We start from the raw sequence: 17,836 nt of genomic DNA on the forward strand, positions 1-17,836 counted from the left end.
GCCCTCAAATCTTGCGGTGTAAAATGCATTAACCCAAAGAGTAACGATGTATTTCCGAAAATTAAGTGGTGAATGTAGAATCACATATATTTAGTTGGATGGTAGGTAAATCCAAGGGACAAATAATGCCTAAGAGTTTGATCAATTTCGTTTAGCTAATTAACACTTCGGTCACCCGGACTCTCTGTGAGGGACAAAAGCTGTGTGAAGCTTTTTGTGGCAGATTCCGGCAAGCAAATGCACACAAGCATTGTCCCGTTCTGCTCAGCCTCGGCTTCCGGCAAGAAAACGCAAACTTGTGGCGTCGGAGTGAGGTCTATAGGACCAGCGTATATTGGCCTTCCCCATCCAAAATCAGCAGAGTCATAGATTGAAAACCTTGTCCATTGAGTTATTGTCAATTTGCCTCCAAATTCCAGCCTCCTTGGCCTGTCCACTTCGACATAATCCACTGTCGATCTCAGGTACTCTTCGGAGATGCCAAGCCGGGCGTCGTGAACCAAATGTGCTGTGTCCGAAAACCTTCCATACACAAGGTTTCTCACAGTGCTTGTGACACAAGCAAGGCACACCACATTTCCATAATACCCTTCTTTTACCGGCAGGTTCTTAAGCTTCTGCCGCGCGTTGGCGGAGAATGTTAGCCTAAGCTCGTAGTTTAACGGCTTCACATCGAGTGCTTTCACCCATGATCTCCATATGTGAGCAGCCATAGCATCAAAAGTGCTGCAGTTGCTCGACATGTCATCACTTGGTTGCGCCGAAGTTTTCAGCCAGGTTTGAAATTCACGGCTTACTCTATAGCACTTTTGAACAGCTTTGGTTTGCCAGAGACTCATTGTGAGACTTGATCCGTCATCAATTCTCATGTACTCAACGTGTGGGAATTTAACCAGCGGTGGATCACGAGGCCGGAAAATTTCCCGGTCCCAACACGGCGTAGGGTTTGAGATCAATGTGCCGGCTTTCGCAGTGGCAGCCCAGGAGCTGAGAAATTGCATCGCACCAATCCCGTCGACAATACAGTGGCAGATTCTCAAGCCAAGACTAAACCCGCCGCAGCGGAAAAGAGTCACCTGAGCTATCAGCAATGGCATGTCAAGCACTTTGTATGGCTCTTCGTTGGGAAACCTAAAGACCAGCGGCGTCCATGCCGGGTTTGGCACTTTGAGGTCTCCGAGTTCGGCCAAGGACATTTCGCAGTGCGCCTCCACCATGAGAGCTCCTTGGTCTTGCCCGAAAAACACTTCTAGCTTTCCATTTCCAGTCTCTCTCAGCCTACCCGACAAAGGGTAGTACGGAACCAAAACACTAGCAAGAGCATCCTGCAGTGCTTTCATAACCGGTTTTTGGTCATCGGAGGCATAGAAATACACGGTGGGTGTGAAAACACGAGATCCAATCACATCATCGAGGTTCGAAAGGTAAAGGGTTTTCCCGGGAGCCGCAGGAGTAGGCCCCGAGGGCATGACGGGAACCATATGATCGATGGTGATGGGGATGTGGAGGTCGGAGAAATGGAGCTCTTGAACCCACGGAGGAGCCATGAGAGGTGACGCAGGAATCTGAGGCCATCGATGCCGAAAAGCTGCATTTGTAGGAAGATCACTAGTCTCCTTGACATGCAAAGATGCTTGAGCTAAATAGATGAAGAATTTAAAGTTCTTGGTGTAGAACAGTTGGTGCTGATATTATTCATGATCAAAAAAATATTAGATCTTGACCGAATTAACAATTCTGTATCTTTGTGTGACGTTCACGATATAATTTCAGCAGATGAAGAAAAACGTATGCTCTAAATTGACATAAAATTATAATGTGTTATGTGATGTGCCGAAAAGCTGTCCCGAGGAACCGTGCTTCGAGTTACGGTGAATAAAACTGATCAGTGTAGAACTAAGCCTCAAATTTATCATTCATTCTCAAGGTACATTTTATAGTTTAAACAAATACAGATACGTAATTGTGCCTACACTACGTCTATACGACTATGATTGTCTCTGTCGTACCTGGATAAAGACACTTACAAGTTCACCGAAATTTCACCGGACGAGAATCTGAACGATTTGCTTGTTTGATTTTTTACTCTTTCCCCACTTCCGTGGAAAGTACTATCTATTCTAAAAAGTGCCATTTTCAGCAGTAACTCGCAACTGGTAGGCTTCCAGCAGCAAACACTGCTCTCATATTAAAAGCATATAACTCTATTCTTGTGGAAGGAGCGCTATCTCGATTTCTTGGAGCGATTTTCCTTTTGTTTCGATCACATTTCGCTTCACGAAAACCACAGCCATCATGCAAAAGGTGCCAAATATAGAGTACAGAAGCTGCGGACCAAGTTGTTCAAGCAGTTGCAAGAATAGCAATCCCACAAAGAAATTTATCACCTGAAAAATACCCAGTCGCAGAATAAATGAAACCATAAGTTAACTGAACTACATTGATTGATTCAGAATCTGCATAGACGAAGAAGCTAAATCACAAAATTATTAGAATGCTGAAGCTACACAATAATTAGGAACGTAGCCTAAAAAAAGATGACATGGAATTCAGGAGGAGAAAGAGAGTTACCCAATGCACTGACATACAGAAGGCCATTGCTTTAGCCCTAATACGGCTGGGGAATATTTCTGGTAAAAGGAGACCTGGAACTGGACCAGCTCCTAGAGCAAATGTTAGGACGAACCTGCACAAATTTTGCGGTAGATGATTGGATAAAAAAAAGTTTGATTATTTTATGTCATTGTGTAACGTGATTATTCACCAAGGTGCCAACCGGTGCCTATAATTTTCTAAAGGCCATTCATCAGCATCATAAAATCTCACGAGAATTTCAAGCATGGCAACAATCATATTGTCGTCACATTTGCAGAGGCTATGGACACATAACCTCAGCATGTACAATAAACAAGAAGAATATCGTTGGAAAAATTTACATGCAGATAAATTCATTTAATGCGGCTAAAGTCTTCAAGATGTAAAATTCAAAATTATTACTCACATAAGCATTCCACCAACAGATAGGTACAGTGATCCAGATGCTGATGAATTAAAGCTTGCTGCAGCAACTTGAAGAACCATTGACATCGCCTGAGAGGATAAAATGCATCCCATAATTGCAAAGCTAGCAAGATATTGAATTCCATGAACCAAAAAAATGACACACAACTTCAACTTACCATCCCAAAGAAGCTCCATAAGAGTAGCAGCTTCCTCCCTACTTTATCCATCAAAAGCATTGCAACCAAGGATCCTGGAAATTATAAAAATCCATCCAGTCAAGAGACAGAATGCAATAGTTGTGGGTAGGTGAACACACAACCAAGAATCTAAGGTATACCTGACAAATTTGCAATTCCTACAAAGGCATTTGCAAGGCCTGATGGTACTCCGGCACTTTTAAATACAGCCGAGGAGAAATAAAAGACAGCATTTATACCAGATAACTGTTGTAAAGCAAATAAGGTTGACCCAATAAAAACCACTGCAAAACGAACATGTGAATAACCAAGCACTTTTAGAAAGCTGAAAGATCATAAATAAGAGGAAAGAAATACACCACAGGTGGATGGAGAGGGAGAGAGGAGAGCCAGAATATATACCTCTAAAATGGCGGCCATAGAACAACTCTGAAAGGTTTACAGTATCTGTCTCATCTCCCCTGTCCAACTTGGCTAAATCTGCCATGGCAGTTTTGACATGTGATCCACCAAGGAGTTTCTCAAATTGAGCTTCTGCCTCAGAAGTTCTTCCTTGCTATATCACATGAAACCGTGACTATTAACATTTGTTTTCAGAGGTGTGCTCAATTTTTCTATTCAACCAAAGACAAGTGAGATGCAAGCATACCTTATGTAGCCAATGTGGACTCTCAGCACAGAATAACATGGCAAGAGCCAGTATTACCGCTGGGATTAGAGATACCCAAAAACAAACACGCCACCTGACACATAAACAAAGATTATAAGTTTGAAAGGTTAAATGTGAACCAATGCTATTTTGAAGCCTGTCATGTTTCTTACCAGCCAGCAATTTCTTTAACAGGGATTCCCACAAAAAGAGCCCCCATAATCCCCAGGCATGTTGCAATCTGGATGAAACTGCCATAGGTACCCCTCACAAACGCAGGAGAAACCTGCTCAAGTAAACAAAGAAACATCAGATAAGACAAGAAGTACATTATGTATTCACAAATTACAGAAAGGTTTACACCAGTACCTCTGTCACATAAAGAGAGGCAACAGGAGGGCCCAGACCCATACCAGTCCCAACAAATAACCTTCCTATAAGCATACCAGCAAGAGTTTTGGTTGATGCACTGCAAAAGCAGGTAGTAGTTTTAGCCAGAAGTACTTCAAGATGTATTACAAGAGGGCCCTTGAAGACAGGAGTATATGAGTATTGCGGACTACTTTTACTTGTATTTAAATATAAATGTGCGCAGTTACATCGGATACTGACAGATCATATATCTACATTACAAAAACCAGACTGATCCGCACTGATTTTGTGATAAAGAAACATCACATAAAAGGAAAATGGTAAAGCCCTATAATATTACAGTACCATGAGGATAAAAAAGATCTACAACAAAGGTACATAAAAAGGGGCTCTGTCATAATGTTATATCACAAATTCACAACTCAAAAAATTCCAGGAACCTAACTACTACAACAGAAAGAGCAATTACAAAATATGATAATATAAGGAGAAAAAAACCAATCTCGCAAAATATAGATCCATGTAGTTCTCAATCAAAATGATGATATTGGGACAGTTGCTTTTAAAAGTAAATATATCACCTCATAGCAGCACCAATTATCATGGGCAATGTACACAGTTGAAAAGCCCTACGACGTCCTACTCCATCGGCTAACCATCCACTGAATAAAGATCCAATAAAGGCACCTCCCAAACAGGTACTCACCACCAAACCTTCATTTGAAATTATTAAAACCCATTAGAACAGATAGCTGAATGCAAAAATCATAAATTAGTTTACAAGTTATAGCAAACAAACAAAGAAAAGATCTACTTCAAGTCACCTTCTGCCAAGGTATTTCCCTTGAAACCAAGATCTTTAGATATGCTTTCAAGCGGTTCATTAACTACCCTGCACAAAGCAAGAGTAGAAAAAGAAAAGGAAGGTATATTACTCTCTTATGCCTCAACATAAAACAAACTATGCAAAAGAGAGGGGAAGCAGACTGTAAGCACCAACCCGAGATGGTAGCCAAACAAGAATGAAGATAGAGTTGCCACAAGTACATGGGGAAAAGACCGCTTCCATGAGGGGTTTGAATGTTCTGGAACTGTACTTTTCTGTAAAAGAGCTAAAACAGATACAAGAATTAAACCCTTAATTGAATTATACACATACAATAAGCATATGTTTAATGCCAAAATGAGAAGACCTTAGAATCAATGAACTCCTCACTAACATTTCCAAGAAAAGTGTGGTCTTTACAAATATCTCTGCCATTGTCCTTTTAAAATTTGCTACTTTTGTGGTAAATTCATCACGAAAGTACAAAATGAACACCAGAGCATCACAATTGATAGCACCCAGCATACATATAAACTACAGATGCTCAATAAATTGAGTTACCTGAATTTTCTTCCACGTCAAGAGGATCCATCAACTCTTTTGTATCCATGTCAATGCTATTTGAATGGTCTCTCGATGACAACCGATTGTATATCGAGAAAGCTTCGCATTGGTGGCCCCGCATGCCAAGCTGCAACCAGCCTTCCCTACAAATTAGAACAATTTGGAATCATACTTTCGAAATATCCGTCACTTCGACTACAAAACAAGCACTAGCTTAACCGATTGTAAAGGAAACGCTCAAAACATGATATTTATATAATTTTCCTTTCCTCATTTTCTCGGGAACCAAACAGATAACAATATCAAATAATTCATAAATGAAAACAAAAAATTCACAAAAACAGAGCCTCCACCAAACCTTCCACAGCAAAACCGAATCAAGAATCAAACTTTGAACCAAAATCTAAATTCAAGTAAGAAAACACGGAAATCAAGAATTAAAAAATCACAATTAAGCAAAAAATAAATGGAACCAAAACGAGAGCTGCAAGTTGCGATTCAGAAAACACTCAAAACTTCACAGAAATCCATCGAGCTGGAATACCTTATCTACGCTCCGATCGCCCAACGGATCTGAAATTCAAGCAGCAAATCAGAGACGTGTGGGAACGGGTTTCGGCGAGGTTTGGCAGCCTCTCACTCTCGAAGTCCTTTCCTTTACAGCTCTGAGGTAAGAGCGTTCGAGAAGGAAGCTTTGGAGCAGCTTCGTTTACGCGCGAGTGAGAAACTGGCGGATACTGCGGCTGTGGTGGGCCGGGTACGGTGGTTTCTGGTGTGATAAATGCCGAGTGAGGAAGGGAAGGAAGGTGCTGGAACTTAATACGGAGAAATCTACGGGAGCAACCTCTTGTTGTGCTTTTCGAGCGGAATACAAGAGAAACAGACAAAAAGATACAGCTGAAACATAATTTAAAAAAAAACATAAATTTTCTCGTACTGCCACGTCATTTTGCTCCATTTATTTTTGTTTTTATTTTCCTTTATGACGTCAAAAATAAAATCCTGAGTTTAATTTTTGACACGTGATTGGAGACTTGGAGTTGCCGGTTGTCGGTCTCTGTTACGTCAAAGGACCGGTGGAACTTCCATCCGAACCTTTGAGAATTTGAGTTTTGCATTTTGGTCCCTGTAGTTTGGTTAAATTGCTCGAAAGCCATGAAAATTGTAAAAAGTTGAAAAAGTGCCACCCTTTTCTGTAATTTCACACAAAATTCTCACACCCAGTTTTAGGGCATTGCATTTCGCTTGCACCTTTTCTCGCGACTCATCGCTATCGAACAGCGAAGCGCACAGAACGATGGGGTCAAGGGACAAAGACCAAACCACACCGCATCATCAGCCTCTTCTCAGCAGCCTCGTCGTGCGGCCCTCCACCAGCGACGGCGCCGGCGGTGGAGGCGGTGGCCGTGGCAGCGATTACGAGCCCGGCGAGGTTCGCCGCGAGCCTCCTCCCTACACTCGCTCGGATCGTTACTCCGATGACCCTGGTTCGTCTCTCTAATTCTCTGCTTTTTATTTTCATGAATTTTATTCATTGTTTGACGGTGTTACGGTGATTTATGCTCAAATCTTAATTTGATTTTGTATTTTGTACTTAAATTATAATTTGATTAGTATTTAGCATTTTGTCTTATAGATTCAATAATCATGATTACTTATTTGCTTCATTATTGTCTTGAGTTTCTGTAGGCCTTTTGATGCAGAAGTAATCTAAATCTATGATGTAGGATTTTATCATATGTTGTGTGTTTGATGTGAAACTTGTAGAATAAAGAGGTTAATATGTTGGAATTAATTTTTGGGCTTCTGTGAGCATAAATTTGAGCTACAAATGGTTCGTGTCGAAACTTCTTAGTTTATCAGTAATTGATTTTAAAGTTTAGTTTGTGCTTGATCGTGTTTACGATTATCAGAAGTAGCTACGGTGCTCTTATAAATAGTGTCCTATTAATTTGTGGCAACAAAATATGGGTTTCTTGACCTATTGATTGTTTACACTGCGTGTCGAACATGTGGATCTATGACCAATTATCGAGTGTCAAACTGTGAATAAATGAATTCTGCTATTGTGTCTTACAGCTTTGAATGTGCCTGCGAGAACATGAATCTTGAGGAAGGTATGTTGGTGTGAGTGCAGTCTTGGATCATGGTCTCGGGCAATGGTCTGGGGCAAATTATTTTTTCATATTGTGGGTATTGATGGGAAATGTATATGATGCGTGAACTCATGGGTTGCTGCATCAATGAATATGGGTTTCTGGGCCTCATTTTGTTGTATTGACTATGGTTGTGGTTTTTGTCTGCTTTTTTATGGGATTGGTGATTAGTGTCCGGTTCATATCAAATATTTATGTAGACATGCCAATCAAAACTGGAAGTTTGACAGGGCCTTAAGAATTTCTGGGCACAGGACATGGCGCAAGCTTTGCGCGGAACTTATTCCCACTAACAATATCATTTTGGTTATTTTGAATTGCAAGTTTGCAACCAACAGTAAGGATGCTTTAGTTGAGATGCTCTGGAAGATGGAAAGTTTGGTTACAATTGCCAGATGGTTTCAGTTTGGTCAAGTGGTATTGAATTTTCCATGTTAGGAAAATTAAGGACGATGTTATTTGCCGGGTAACAGTGAGCTTTTCTAGTTTTTTTTGGTTTCACTGGTTTAACTTGTGCTTGGGAATTGTATGTGGTAAGTGGTTTGTTTGTGGTTTCATTTTCAATTTTCCTTGTTTTTTGGGGGGTCAGATGCCTGTATAGTGTTAGTTGGATAGTTATATAGTAACTAATTCTCAGCATTGCTGAATTGGGTGTAGAGTGCAAGGACCTTCGGGAACTTCTTTTAGTATTGTCAGTTCTAGGTTCTGTATTTTTGTAAGACTTTGCTGAGTTGTATTTGATGGAAGGTGAACTAGTAAATTGAGGCAACAAATTAATGGAATTACTTACTCGGGTCGGACATGCCTCAGTTGTTTCATCCCACTATAAGATTCAGAATGGTTATGCAGCGGTTAGTGAACTCTGGCGTTTTGATTTCTCTTCAAAGATGTGAAGATGGTTTCTGAAGAAATGAACATATTTGGAGTGGGTAAATTGTAGAGTTATTTGAAGGCTTGAAGTTCAGTGTGGGTTTTTTTTGGGCAGTTCATTTCCTGTGGGCGTGCACTTTGGTTTCACTGCTCCTTCTTGCAGGCATGCTTCAACTGGTTCTGGGATTATTGTTCTCTGTGCTGGATTAGTATCAAATATTAGCTAGGTGTATCTGCATCTTCTTTATCTGTTGGTTGCAGATATGGTTGAAATTTTCGTCCTTATCACCGAGAAGGTCTTACATGGTTATGGTTGCACCAGACTTATGATTATTGGGTTTTCCAGATACGTAGGTTAAAAGCTTGTAATGGTTCATGTGGTAGATGGATGTGACTTTAGAAAATATAAAACCTATCTGAAATTTTATTGTTCTTAGGGTGAGCAGTTGCACTACGTGTTGAGGACTGTGAGGTTGAGTAATCATGGTTTGACATGCTCATTGCCGTATTTACTGGAATTATTCGCCGGTTGTTTGAGAAGTAACCAGGGCAGTTATCATCTGAACTTCTTATATTCTTCCACTTTTATATTATGTTTCTCCCGAGTTATGGTAACAGTCCTTACAAACTTTGAAATGATGGTATTGAAGTTTCTGGGTCACAACTGCCAATTCCTCAGCTACTTACATTATACTCCCATTGTCTGTGTTTATGTGCAATTGGTAGTTACTTATCTTTACAATTCACTACCCTTTCCAGGATATAGAGTGCGTGCAGGTTCTGCTTCACCTGTACACCGCAGGGATGCGGATCATCGCTACAGCTCTGAGTATAATCAATCAGGGGCCCCCCTACGTGGGCGTGATTTTGGCAGTGCACGGGATTCTGGTAGATATCGAGACCGTTCACCCCATGATGCTCGAGGAAGGGGTGCTGGCAGGCCATTTGGTAGAGGTTTAGATGGACCAGGGCTCGGTCCTGGGCCATTCAGAGGTGAAGGGAGTAGAAATAATCCAAATGTGCGCCAAAGGCTTGGAGACTGGATTTGCCCAGATCCTTTGTAGGTTCATTTTCTCCCTTTCTTCTTTCTTTTGGTTTTTCATTTACGTTTCCTTATTTTTTGAGGTTTTCCTCGTTGGAACTTGTAACTAATATGATTGCTAGAGAGTTCTACTTCCTGTGATTTTGTTAAGGCGAGATTTTGGAACTAGGGCTTGGCTATACAGAGAGGCACACACATGCATTTATACTTTACAAAATCTTGTACAAGTTTTGAGAATTTTGTATTTATTTAAATCTATTTAGTTCAAAAGTGGAGCTTATCCAAGTTGAATGTTGGTTTCTTGCATTATAGTTAGTTTTCTAGGAACCAATCACAATGATCAAATTATGAATTTTAATAGGTAAAAGCTTCAGAATCTTGTTAACCATTTTAAGTGGAAGAGGTCCCCGCTGTAGCAGTTCTGTTTTCTGATTGCAGGATTGGTTGGAACAATTTGCCCTTCAGTTTTACTTTTGTTTTTGACGAGCCAAGTGCTTGTAAATATGCATTCATCATGTCCCAATCCTTATATTGTTTGTGTCTCAGATGTGGCAACCTGAACTTTGCAAGGCGAGAATACTGCAACAACTGCAACAAGCCCCGCCGTGGAACTGGGGGAAGTCCTCGAAGGGGTTATCCTGGACCACCACCTCCTAACGTTCCTCATAAACGCTTCCCTGGTCCTCCAATTGATCCTCCTCCCCTTGGAAGGACCTTAAATGGTGGCTATAGGTCTCCACCTCGTGGCTGGGCTAGAGATGGCCCCAGAGATTTTGGTCCTGGGCTCCCACCTCCAAGGCATGAAGGCAGGTTTCCTGACCGTCAAATGCAAAGAGATCGGTTGGACTACTCTGACAACTATAGAGGAAGAAGCAAGTTCGATAGGCCAATGCCTATAGACTGGGGTAACAGAGATCGCGGAAGGGATGGCTTTTTTAACGAAAGGAAACCATTTGACAGGCGACTGCCTTCTCCTTCACCACCACCACCACCACTACCGCATGTACCTCCTCACCGTGGCCGATGGGCACATGATGCTAGAGAGAGAAGCCGGTCCCCATTAAGAGGCGGCCCACCACCAAAAGACTACAACAGGCCTATGTACATGAACCGGGGACGAGATAATCGTCGAGGCATGGGGCGAGGCCGAGTTGGAGATGCATATTAACTAGGAGGCCACGGGGATTTTTTTCTGGTGTAATTTTGTCTGAGGAGGTATCCGTTTTTCGTCTAGAGTGTAAGGAAGAATGCGTAGAGCTTAGTACTAGTTTCGTATTTTGGTTTTGAATTCGTATTTGTGACTTTGAACAGGTTATATGTTTCTTCAGTCCTCCATGTTTTTTAGGTTATGTTGTTCATATAACGGATTATCCACGGTTATCCTTCTGACCTTCACTTTTCAATTTTTGTTTTCGATTCGCTTTTATGGTTTTGAATTCATATGATCAAACTCGTCCATATTGTAAATTATTTTATAAATATCGTTTTTGCAGTAAATAAATTAAAACTAAAGTCGTTTAATTATTGAATTGTCTACAAAGATATGAACAGAATTTGCTATAATAGACCGTTTGAACAATTTTATTTTTAATTTATTTTTTACAAATATGATCTTACAGAATGATTTAAAATATGAACGTTTTGCTTGTAAGTACAAAATTTTATGATTTTTGAGTAGAAATGTTTGATGTGAATGTTCAATAATTTATTGCACCTTTTTGTTTTTTCGATTGGAATCATTATTCTTTTCTTTCACATCCTGTCCGTCCATTCCGTCCATCACACCAAACTAGAAAATTCCACCAATCACAAATCAGAGATGGCAGAGAGTTGTTGACCGCGGACCCCACCAATATTCCAATCCCAATTAACCACCTCAAAGTCAGCAAAACCATTTTTAGCGCCAAATTCCGTACGTTATTTACTTCACGTTTTACCGTGCGGAATCTTTTAAATTTTACCCCAGTTTTTTCACCACCCAAATTTTAATCAAATACGCGATCTCTCCAGCTACACACTCCACTCTTCACAATGACCTATCCTATACGTGTCACAATCTCAACTGCGAACACGTTATAGTTCCAGTGGCTCCGCGTGCACCTGATTTTTGTTTCCTAAGACACCTCCACTCACAGACTTGCACTGGTGGAAAATTTTGTATCTCGTCAAATCCGACGGTCAACCACCGACCTTACTCTCACCTATGAATTCCTGCCGTCGATCATCTCTTTTTAACACTAACCGTCGGATCAAACCTAGTGTCCCGATCTTACCGTCAAAATATCGCAAAATTGAAATTTCAAAACACTGGAAGAGAGAGGGAGGAGAGACGAAAGGAGGAAGAAGAAGAACAAAAGAAGGCCCCCTTTGCTGTGCCTTCTCTCTTCTCAATCCCTCTCTCGAAAGCCTCGATTTTTCTCTCTCTACATTCTCTCTCTGGGAGTTTTCGGTTTTCCTGCCGCCTCTGTTTGGCAATTCGACGCCGTTTTGATTGCGGCCGGCCACTGGCGGAGCTTCGCCGCGAATCTTGAGCTGCGGGGAGAGCAGTTTCGGAGTGTTTGAATTCTTCCGGAGGAACCCGATTGTGTTTCGGATCTGAAAGTTTGTAAATTTGGAGAATTTGGGAGATTATCCGAGAGTAATCAGTGGATTGAGGTTTTTTTTTTTTTTTTTTCACCGGAAGAAGAAAAATTCGAAAATTTCAGGTGAAATTTTGGAAATTTGAATTTTTGGATTTCATGGGGGAAGGCGACGGGGCCGATTCGGCTCCGAAGAAGACTCAATCGGATGCTGCAGCGGGCGCTGCCACGACGTCATCCTCGTCATCGATGAACGATGTTCCGGCGAGGAAGCTGGCGAGGCAGCTCGATTTCACGGTGTTTGGTAGCGCTCCGGCGAGTGTGGCGGTGCCTGAGCTTCCTAAGCCACCACTGCCGACCGTTGCGGTGCCACCGAGTCTGCCAAAGCCCCCCGTGGTGTCCGTGCCAGTGCCGGTGTCGTTGCCGCAGCAACCGCATACACTGAAGCCTGGGTAAGTTTGTAGCTTTTCAAAGGGATAGGCATATAAGTTTAATTTGTTTGGAATTGGAAAATTCTGCTGCTTGTTAATTTTATGGTTCTGTGATGGATTCGTAGTTCAATTTTGGTTGAGAAGTTTGGATTTTGGATTGTGCGGTAATGTGGGAATTGTTCTCAAATTTGGAGGTGATTTGATTGCTATTTTTTTGGAGGGTAGTTTTGGAGCTCGTGTGTTTTCGGGTGTAATAAACAATCCAATCTTTGTTTGATGGATTGATTTTGGGTGAGTTTTAATGGGATTTTTGCTATTGGTTTTGCTGAAGTTGGGTTAGTTGAACTTCTACATTTGTAAACAAATGAGAGGACTGCATTTGCATTTTTAGAATATGTGAATTTGATGAATTGATACTGGACATTGTTCTGATAGTTTAGTTTTGTTGAAGATGTTTTAGTCTGGTTTCAAGGATCTCCCCTTATCTAAATTTCGATTTACAAATTCTACCCTTATTGACGTGAGTATGACTTTTATTTTACGCAACATCATTGAACTGAGTTCCTGGTTTTGGAATTTTAGTGGTAATTTTGGCTGGGTGATTAATGGCTATGGTTGATGATGCATCTTTATCCTTCAATGCATTTACCAAACTTTATTTGTAAAGCTTGAATTTTGTGGTTGTTATTGTACATTGAGATACATCTGAACTTACCAGTGTCTAAGAGTAGAATCATTGTGTGCAACCTCAAGCTGTTTTATTTATATTGTAAGCACTAAACACTATTATTTTTCTTTCTTAGGAAACCAGAATCCCCAAAATCGAGACCAAGACCCAATGTTGATGCAAAAGATGGTACTCCTAAGAAGCAAAAACAGTGTAACTGTAAACATTCTCGCTGCTTAAAGCTGTAAGTGCATATCATCTCTGCACTCAGTCGGTTAGTATGAAAACCATTCCTTGTAGGATTTGATGATTTGTTACAGTTTGGAACTGATGTTCTTATTGTTTTAACCTTACGTTTTTTATGGTTCATTTTCATTTTCTCTTGTAGTTGTCAATTGTCATACAAGAATTGTTAATTCACATGACTTTCATGCATCAAAGGGTTTAGGTTGCAACTGTGTAAACTGTAGCAATAACGTTGTCATTTTATGACCAGGTATTGCGAGTGTTTTGCATCTGGAATTTACTGTGACGGATGCAACTGCGTAAACTGTTGCAATAATGTTGAAAATGAAAGTGCTAGGAATGATGCAATTGAAGCTACTTTAGAGCGTAATCCAAATGCATTCAGGCCAAAAATTGCGAGTAGCCCTCATGGAGCAAGGGATACTCGGGTACGTATCTCTTAGTTTGATGGCCTAGTGTCAGACATGATGCATCTTTTAATGTTGTATTATTTGTTCAACAAACTGAGTTCAACTATTTGGCTTTTGTGAGTTGCAGTTGTTAATGTTACAGAAGGAGATTTCTTTAATAGTGTTTTCTCTTTTTTACCTTTTATGATGGTTCTAAAGTCACGAGAGCATTCAAGATGTATACTTTCCCTTCATTTTGTTGGTTTCATCTAATATGGAATTTTGGTCTACCTGTCACCATGCACTTCTGACCAGTGTTCTATTTTATGACTTGTGCATGAGGGACCAGGACACATGCTTTGAAATTGATCAAGCCGTTTAGGAGCGTATGAAATATCATTGCATGTCCAATTTATTTGGCATGATTTATGAGCTTGTGGTGTATATTGCCTTTCCATTTTTGGTGAATTATGTATGGTTTTTATTGTTTTTATGTCATCACAAAAAATGGCCTAGATGAAAGTGACTTACTTGTTTTACTTTATATACCTTCTAATTAGAGTTATAATAAATATTTCTATTGGTGTTTTTTATTATAGTACCCTTCATTATGACATTGTTGACAAGAATGTGGTCTGGTTTGGAAACATGTAGGAGGAAGCCGGCGAGGTTTTGATTTTGGGGAAGCACAACAAAGGATGCCATTGCAAGAAATCAGGGTGCCTGAAGAAATACTGTGAATGCTTCCAAGCCAACATTCTCTGCTCGGAGAACTGCAAGTGCATGGACTGCAAGAACTTTGAAGGAAGTGAAGAGAGACAAGCTCTATTCCATGGAGACCATGGCAACAACATGGCGTATCTTCAACAGGCAGCAAATGCTGCCATTACTGGAGCTATAGGATCCTCTGGCTATGCATCATCACCTCCAGTATCCAAGAAAAGAAAAGGTCAGGAACTCTTTGGACCGACAGCAAAGGATCCATCATTACACCGGATTGGACAGTTTCAACAGGTGAATTTAGTCTCATGGTATCAGAACTAGTTTTTGACAAATTAGTTGGTGCTGACCAAATGGACAAATGGTCCTATTAAGATTATGATTTTTGTGAACTCACTAGACCTATTTTCAGATCAGTTGTTATTTTTTGGAGGAAGTGCATGAGTAGATATCATTTTTAGTGAGATTCACATTCTTTTTGTTTACTTCTTGTGACACTGAATTTAGTGCTTAAACGTGGACGCTGAATGATTTTTGATAATTCTTTCTAGGGGTGTGCTATCCACACACCCCATTTTACTTCTTACACACCCCTTGTTAATTTCTATCCGTTGATTTTATTCAATTCATCCGATCCGACGGTCGAAAATTAGAATGGTGTGTGAAAAGTAAAATGGGGTGTGTGAATATCACACCCCTTCTTTCTATCTACTTTTTTAATACCATATTATAATTTGAGATAGTATCATGAAGTGCATGTTTCATGTAATTGTAAGGGAAACAATATCAGAGCCCCTGCACCCTCTCCGCTGTCTTCGGTCCCTGTTAATCACCTTGGTGGTACTACAGGATTAGGGCCTTCTAAGTTTACATACAGGTACTATCAGGTTTTTTTTTTTTTTTAAAATAAACTGAATTGACGTGGTTCAGTACTAATTTATGTATGATTGTTGAAGGTCTCTCCTAGCAGACATCATCCAACCACAGGACTTGAAGGAGCTTTGTTCAGTTTTGGTTGTAGTAGCTGAAGAAGCTGCAAACACACTTGCAGGTAGTTTATTGATTCACATATGACGAATCACTATCTTTCAGGTTTCACTGTTTTTCATGAGTGTGTAATTATAGACTTGTGTTTAAAATTATATATATTGATATTTTCTTCCTTGAACAAAAAATCATCTTAGCATGAAGCGCTACAAATAATGTCAAGTACAAGCTACCAAAAAAAAAATCTGGAAAGATAGGCCTTCACCCCAACCCTCCTTTAGTATACCATATTTTACAAAAAATTTAGAAGTCGGAGATGCTTAGAACCTTGTTATGTTCACTGTTGTGGTTATTTGTAATTTTGTATGCAACGTTGTAGAGTTTCTCCATTTGTATATGATCCTTACTAGTTTATTTTGTAGGTGATTTTTCATACTGATTTTTGTTTGTCTTTTCTTCGTAAAGACACATTAATTACTAATTGGGCATTATATGGAAAATTCAGTTATAAACTATCTATTATTATGATACTTTGAGTAGTCACTTTTCAAGTAGTTTTAGACTTTTAGTAGAAATGGGATCTGTCTGTAAATTCTGTACATTAATCTATCCAATATGTACAGACCAAAGAAATACAGCAGGGAAGCCGACAGAAACTTCCCTTGCTTCAACGACACAAGACAGGTTGCAAAACGAAAAGGAATCTGATGCTCAGAATGCTGTGGCTGATGATCGTTCTAGTTTGAATGAGGCTGATAAAATCAGCCCTGAAGATTCCAATTCAGATGGTGCCGATGTAACAAAAGGGAGGCCTATGTCTCCCGGAACTTTGGCATTGATGTGTGATGAGCAAGATACATTGTTCATGTCAGCTGCTTCTAATGGGTTAATGGGCGATGGTAACACATCTTCACGGTTACCTAGTGCACAAGGAATGACAGAAGTCTACGCAGAACAGGAAAGGATTGTCTTGACGAAATTCCGAGATTGTCTTAACAGGCTCATCACTTTTGGTGAAATAAAAGGCAAGTGAATCATGTTTCTTTTCTGGACTAATTACGGTCTAAGGTTAAAAGTTTTCCATAAATTTTACCCAAACCCTTTATCACTACTCCAGGAAAAAACTGTCAGCATAGTTCATTAAGTTGAGATTTCGTTATTTTTCTTTTACCGCTCTTCTACATTGGGAATCAATGTGCCTGTTTCATTTAACACTGCAGAAACGAAGTGCTCATCTTTAGCCAGAAGTGAAGTGGAAACTCAAAAAGACCAACACAGCAATGGCAGTACAAACGCAAGAATAGATTCGCAGACTGCGCAGGGACCAATTACCAACGGTGTTACAAAACCTGTTGTTCCACTCGCAGCCAAGACAACGACATCACAGACGGTTACTGCAGCAGTCTCAGCCCTGAGTAAAACTCCCTCCCATCCGGAAAACGGAGATGGGAGACCAAAAGCTTGAAATAGAGATGTAAAAAGATTTTAGCAGACAAGATTCGCCAAAGGTATTGTTTCGCTATGACTTATCTCCGTTGCAGCGTCAAGCCGGTAATTAGGAAGTTATTAACCACTCTTAGAAGTATCTAATTTCTCTTTCTAAGGTTATTAATATATTTATAGAATAGTTTTTTTTAGCTTTAACCATAGTTTTTCGGTCGAATTTGTGTAAAATGCAGAGCCTTGTAGTTGTGCAAGATATCGTTTTTAGATCGTTACATACAAATTAACATCATAGCTTGTATTTGCTACATGCTAGGATGATTTTTTTTCCCTTCCCCTTTTTGATCTTTTCACATGTGGAAATAATATTCAACTTATTTTTGCCTTTATGGAGTTAGCGGAAGACTTGACACAAAATCGAGCGCAATGTAGTTTTCCTTCGAGGGAAGAATCTGGTTAATCTTTCTGCGCCTTGTGTTTAAACAATTAGCCTTATTCAAACCACTGACAATTTCAGTGAAAAGTGGTTTCACAAGATCTTTTACGTGCGCTTTAAGAAAAGTATTACAAGTCGTATGGGAGCGATCTTATTATTTATTGACTTATATAGGTATATTATTGAATTTTGATGCTGGAAAACTAGCGGGGTTCAAAATTATGCTTAAGTTATCTAAAATAGATCTTAGGTTAAGTAC

The 17,836-nt window shown here is 40.0% G+C and overlaps 4 protein-coding genes across 8 annotated transcripts; 2 read left to right on the forward strand and 2 right to left on the reverse strand.

Moving 5' to 3' along the window:
• Positions 1 to 155: 155 nt before the first annotated feature.
• Positions 156 to 1,767, reverse strand: LOC137746860 (fatty alcohol:caffeoyl-CoA acyltransferase). Its single transcript, XM_068486875.1, has one exon. The coding sequence runs from the start codon at positions 1,545 to 1,547 to the stop codon at positions 156 to 158; it is 1,392 nt and encodes a 463-aa protein (XP_068342976.1). The 5' UTR covers positions 1,548 to 1,767.
• Positions 1,768 to 1,889: 122 nt separating this feature from the next.
• LOC137746858 (probable plastidic glucose transporter 2) lies at positions 1,890 to 6,479 on the reverse strand. Of its 3 annotated transcripts, none has more exons than XM_068486873.1 (14): positions 6,156 to 6,479; positions 5,609 to 5,749; positions 5,222 to 5,333; positions 5,046 to 5,113; positions 4,803 to 4,935; positions 4,219 to 4,318; positions 4,023 to 4,135; positions 3,850 to 3,943; positions 3,603 to 3,756; positions 3,341 to 3,484; positions 3,180 to 3,253; positions 3,002 to 3,090; positions 2,572 to 2,686; positions 1,890 to 2,387 (listed from the first exon to the last, which is right to left on the reverse strand). In XM_068486873.1, exons 2-14 carry the CDS (start codon positions 5,730 to 5,732, stop codon positions 2,205 to 2,207), a joined length of 1,503 nt encoding a protein of 500 aa, XP_068342974.1. In that variant the 5' UTR covers positions 5,733 to 5,749; positions 6,156 to 6,479; the 3' UTR covers positions 1,890 to 2,204. The 3 variants fall into 3 exon arrangements, with proteins under 3 accessions (XP_068342974.1, XP_068342973.1, XP_068342975.1); XM_068486872.1 differs by having other exon boundaries at positions 5,609 to 5,754; positions 6,156 to 6,478; XM_068486874.1 differs by lacking the exon at positions 6,156 to 6,479 and adding an exon at positions 5,970 to 6,135 and having other exon boundaries at positions 5,609 to 5,754.
• Positions 6,480 to 6,839: 360 nt separating this feature from the next.
• On the forward strand, positions 6,840 to 11,065 carry LOC137747125 (transcription initiation factor TFIID subunit 15). Of its 2 annotated transcripts, XM_068487143.1 has the most exons (4): positions 6,959 to 7,098; positions 7,691 to 7,728; positions 9,397 to 9,697; positions 10,226 to 11,065. In XM_068487143.1, the coding sequence occupies exons 2-4, from the start codon at positions 7,713 to 7,715 to the stop codon at positions 10,845 to 10,847; spliced, it is 939 nt and encodes a 312-aa protein (XP_068343244.1). In that variant the 5' UTR covers positions 6,959 to 7,098; positions 7,691 to 7,712; the 3' UTR covers positions 10,848 to 11,065. The 2 variants fall into 2 exon arrangements, with proteins under 2 accessions (XP_068343243.1, XP_068343244.1); XM_068487142.1 differs by lacking the exon at positions 7,691 to 7,728 and having other exon boundaries at positions 6,840 to 7,098.
• Positions 11,066 to 12,005: 940 nt separating this feature from the next.
• Positions 12,006 to 17,530, forward strand: LOC137748251 (protein tesmin/TSO1-like CXC 5). Of its 2 annotated transcripts, XM_068488372.1 has the most exons (8): positions 12,006 to 12,710; positions 13,493 to 13,600; positions 13,853 to 14,030; positions 14,646 to 15,005; positions 15,488 to 15,588; positions 15,668 to 15,762; positions 16,322 to 16,723; positions 16,919 to 17,530. In XM_068488372.1, the coding sequence occupies exons 1-8, from the start codon at positions 12,418 to 12,420 to the stop codon at positions 17,161 to 17,163; spliced, it is 1,782 nt and encodes a 593-aa protein (XP_068344473.1). In that variant the 5' UTR covers positions 12,006 to 12,417; the 3' UTR covers positions 17,164 to 17,530. The 2 variants fall into 2 exon arrangements, with proteins under 2 accessions (XP_068344473.1, XP_068344474.1); XM_068488373.1 differs by lacking the exon at positions 13,493 to 13,600.
• The last annotated feature ends 306 nt before the right edge of the window (positions 17,531 to 17,836 follow it).

The sequence above is a fragment of the Pyrus communis genome, chromosome 10, assembly GCF_963583255.1.
Source record: "Pyrus communis chromosome 10, drPyrComm1.1, whole genome shotgun sequence".
In the NCBI taxonomy this organism is placed as follows: Eukaryota; Viridiplantae; Streptophyta; class Magnoliopsida; order Rosales; family Rosaceae; genus Pyrus; species Pyrus communis.

Excerpts from the sequence above, each read along its gene's own strand:
- LOC137746860 (XM_068486875.1), bottom strand. The coding sequence starts at position 1,547 with ATGGCTCCTCCGTGGGTTCAAGAGCTCCATTTCTCCGACCTCCACATC.
- LOC137746858 (XM_068486873.1), bottom strand. The coding sequence starts at position 5,732 with ATGCGGGGCCACCAATGCGAAGCTTTCTCGATATACAATCGGTTGTCA. Across the intron at positions 5,114-5,221 it reads TTGTTTGGCTACCATCTCGG|GGTAGTTAATGAACCGCTTG; the intron begins GTTGGTGCTTAC and ends TGCTTTGTGCAG. Across the intron at positions 3,944-4,022 it reads GTTAAAGAAATTGCTGGCTG|GTGGCGTGTTTGTTTTTGGG; the intron begins GTAAGAAACATG and ends TTTATGTGTCAG.
- LOC137747125 (XM_068487142.1), top strand. The coding sequence starts at position 6,909 with ATGGGGTCAAGGGACAAAGACCAAACCACACCGCATCATCAGCCTCTT. Across the intron at positions 7,099-9,396 it reads TCGTTACTCCGATGACCCTG|GATATAGAGTGCGTGCAGGT; the intron begins GTTCGTCTCTCT and ends TACCCTTTCCAG. Across the intron at positions 9,698-10,225 it reads TGGATTTGCCCAGATCCTTT|ATGTGGCAACCTGAACTTTG; the intron begins GTAGGTTCATTT and ends TTTGTGTCTCAG.
- LOC137748251 (XM_068488372.1), top strand. The coding sequence starts at position 12,418 with ATGGGGGAAGGCGACGGGGCCGATTCGGCTCCGAAGAAGACTCAATCG. Across the intron at positions 12,711-13,492 it reads CCGCATACACTGAAGCCTGG|GAAACCAGAATCCCCAAAAT; the intron begins GTAAGTTTGTAG and ends TTTCTTTCTTAG. Across the intron at positions 15,763-16,321 it reads AGCTGCAAACACACTTGCAG|ACCAAAGAAATACAGCAGGG; the intron begins GTAGTTTATTGA and ends CAATATGTACAG.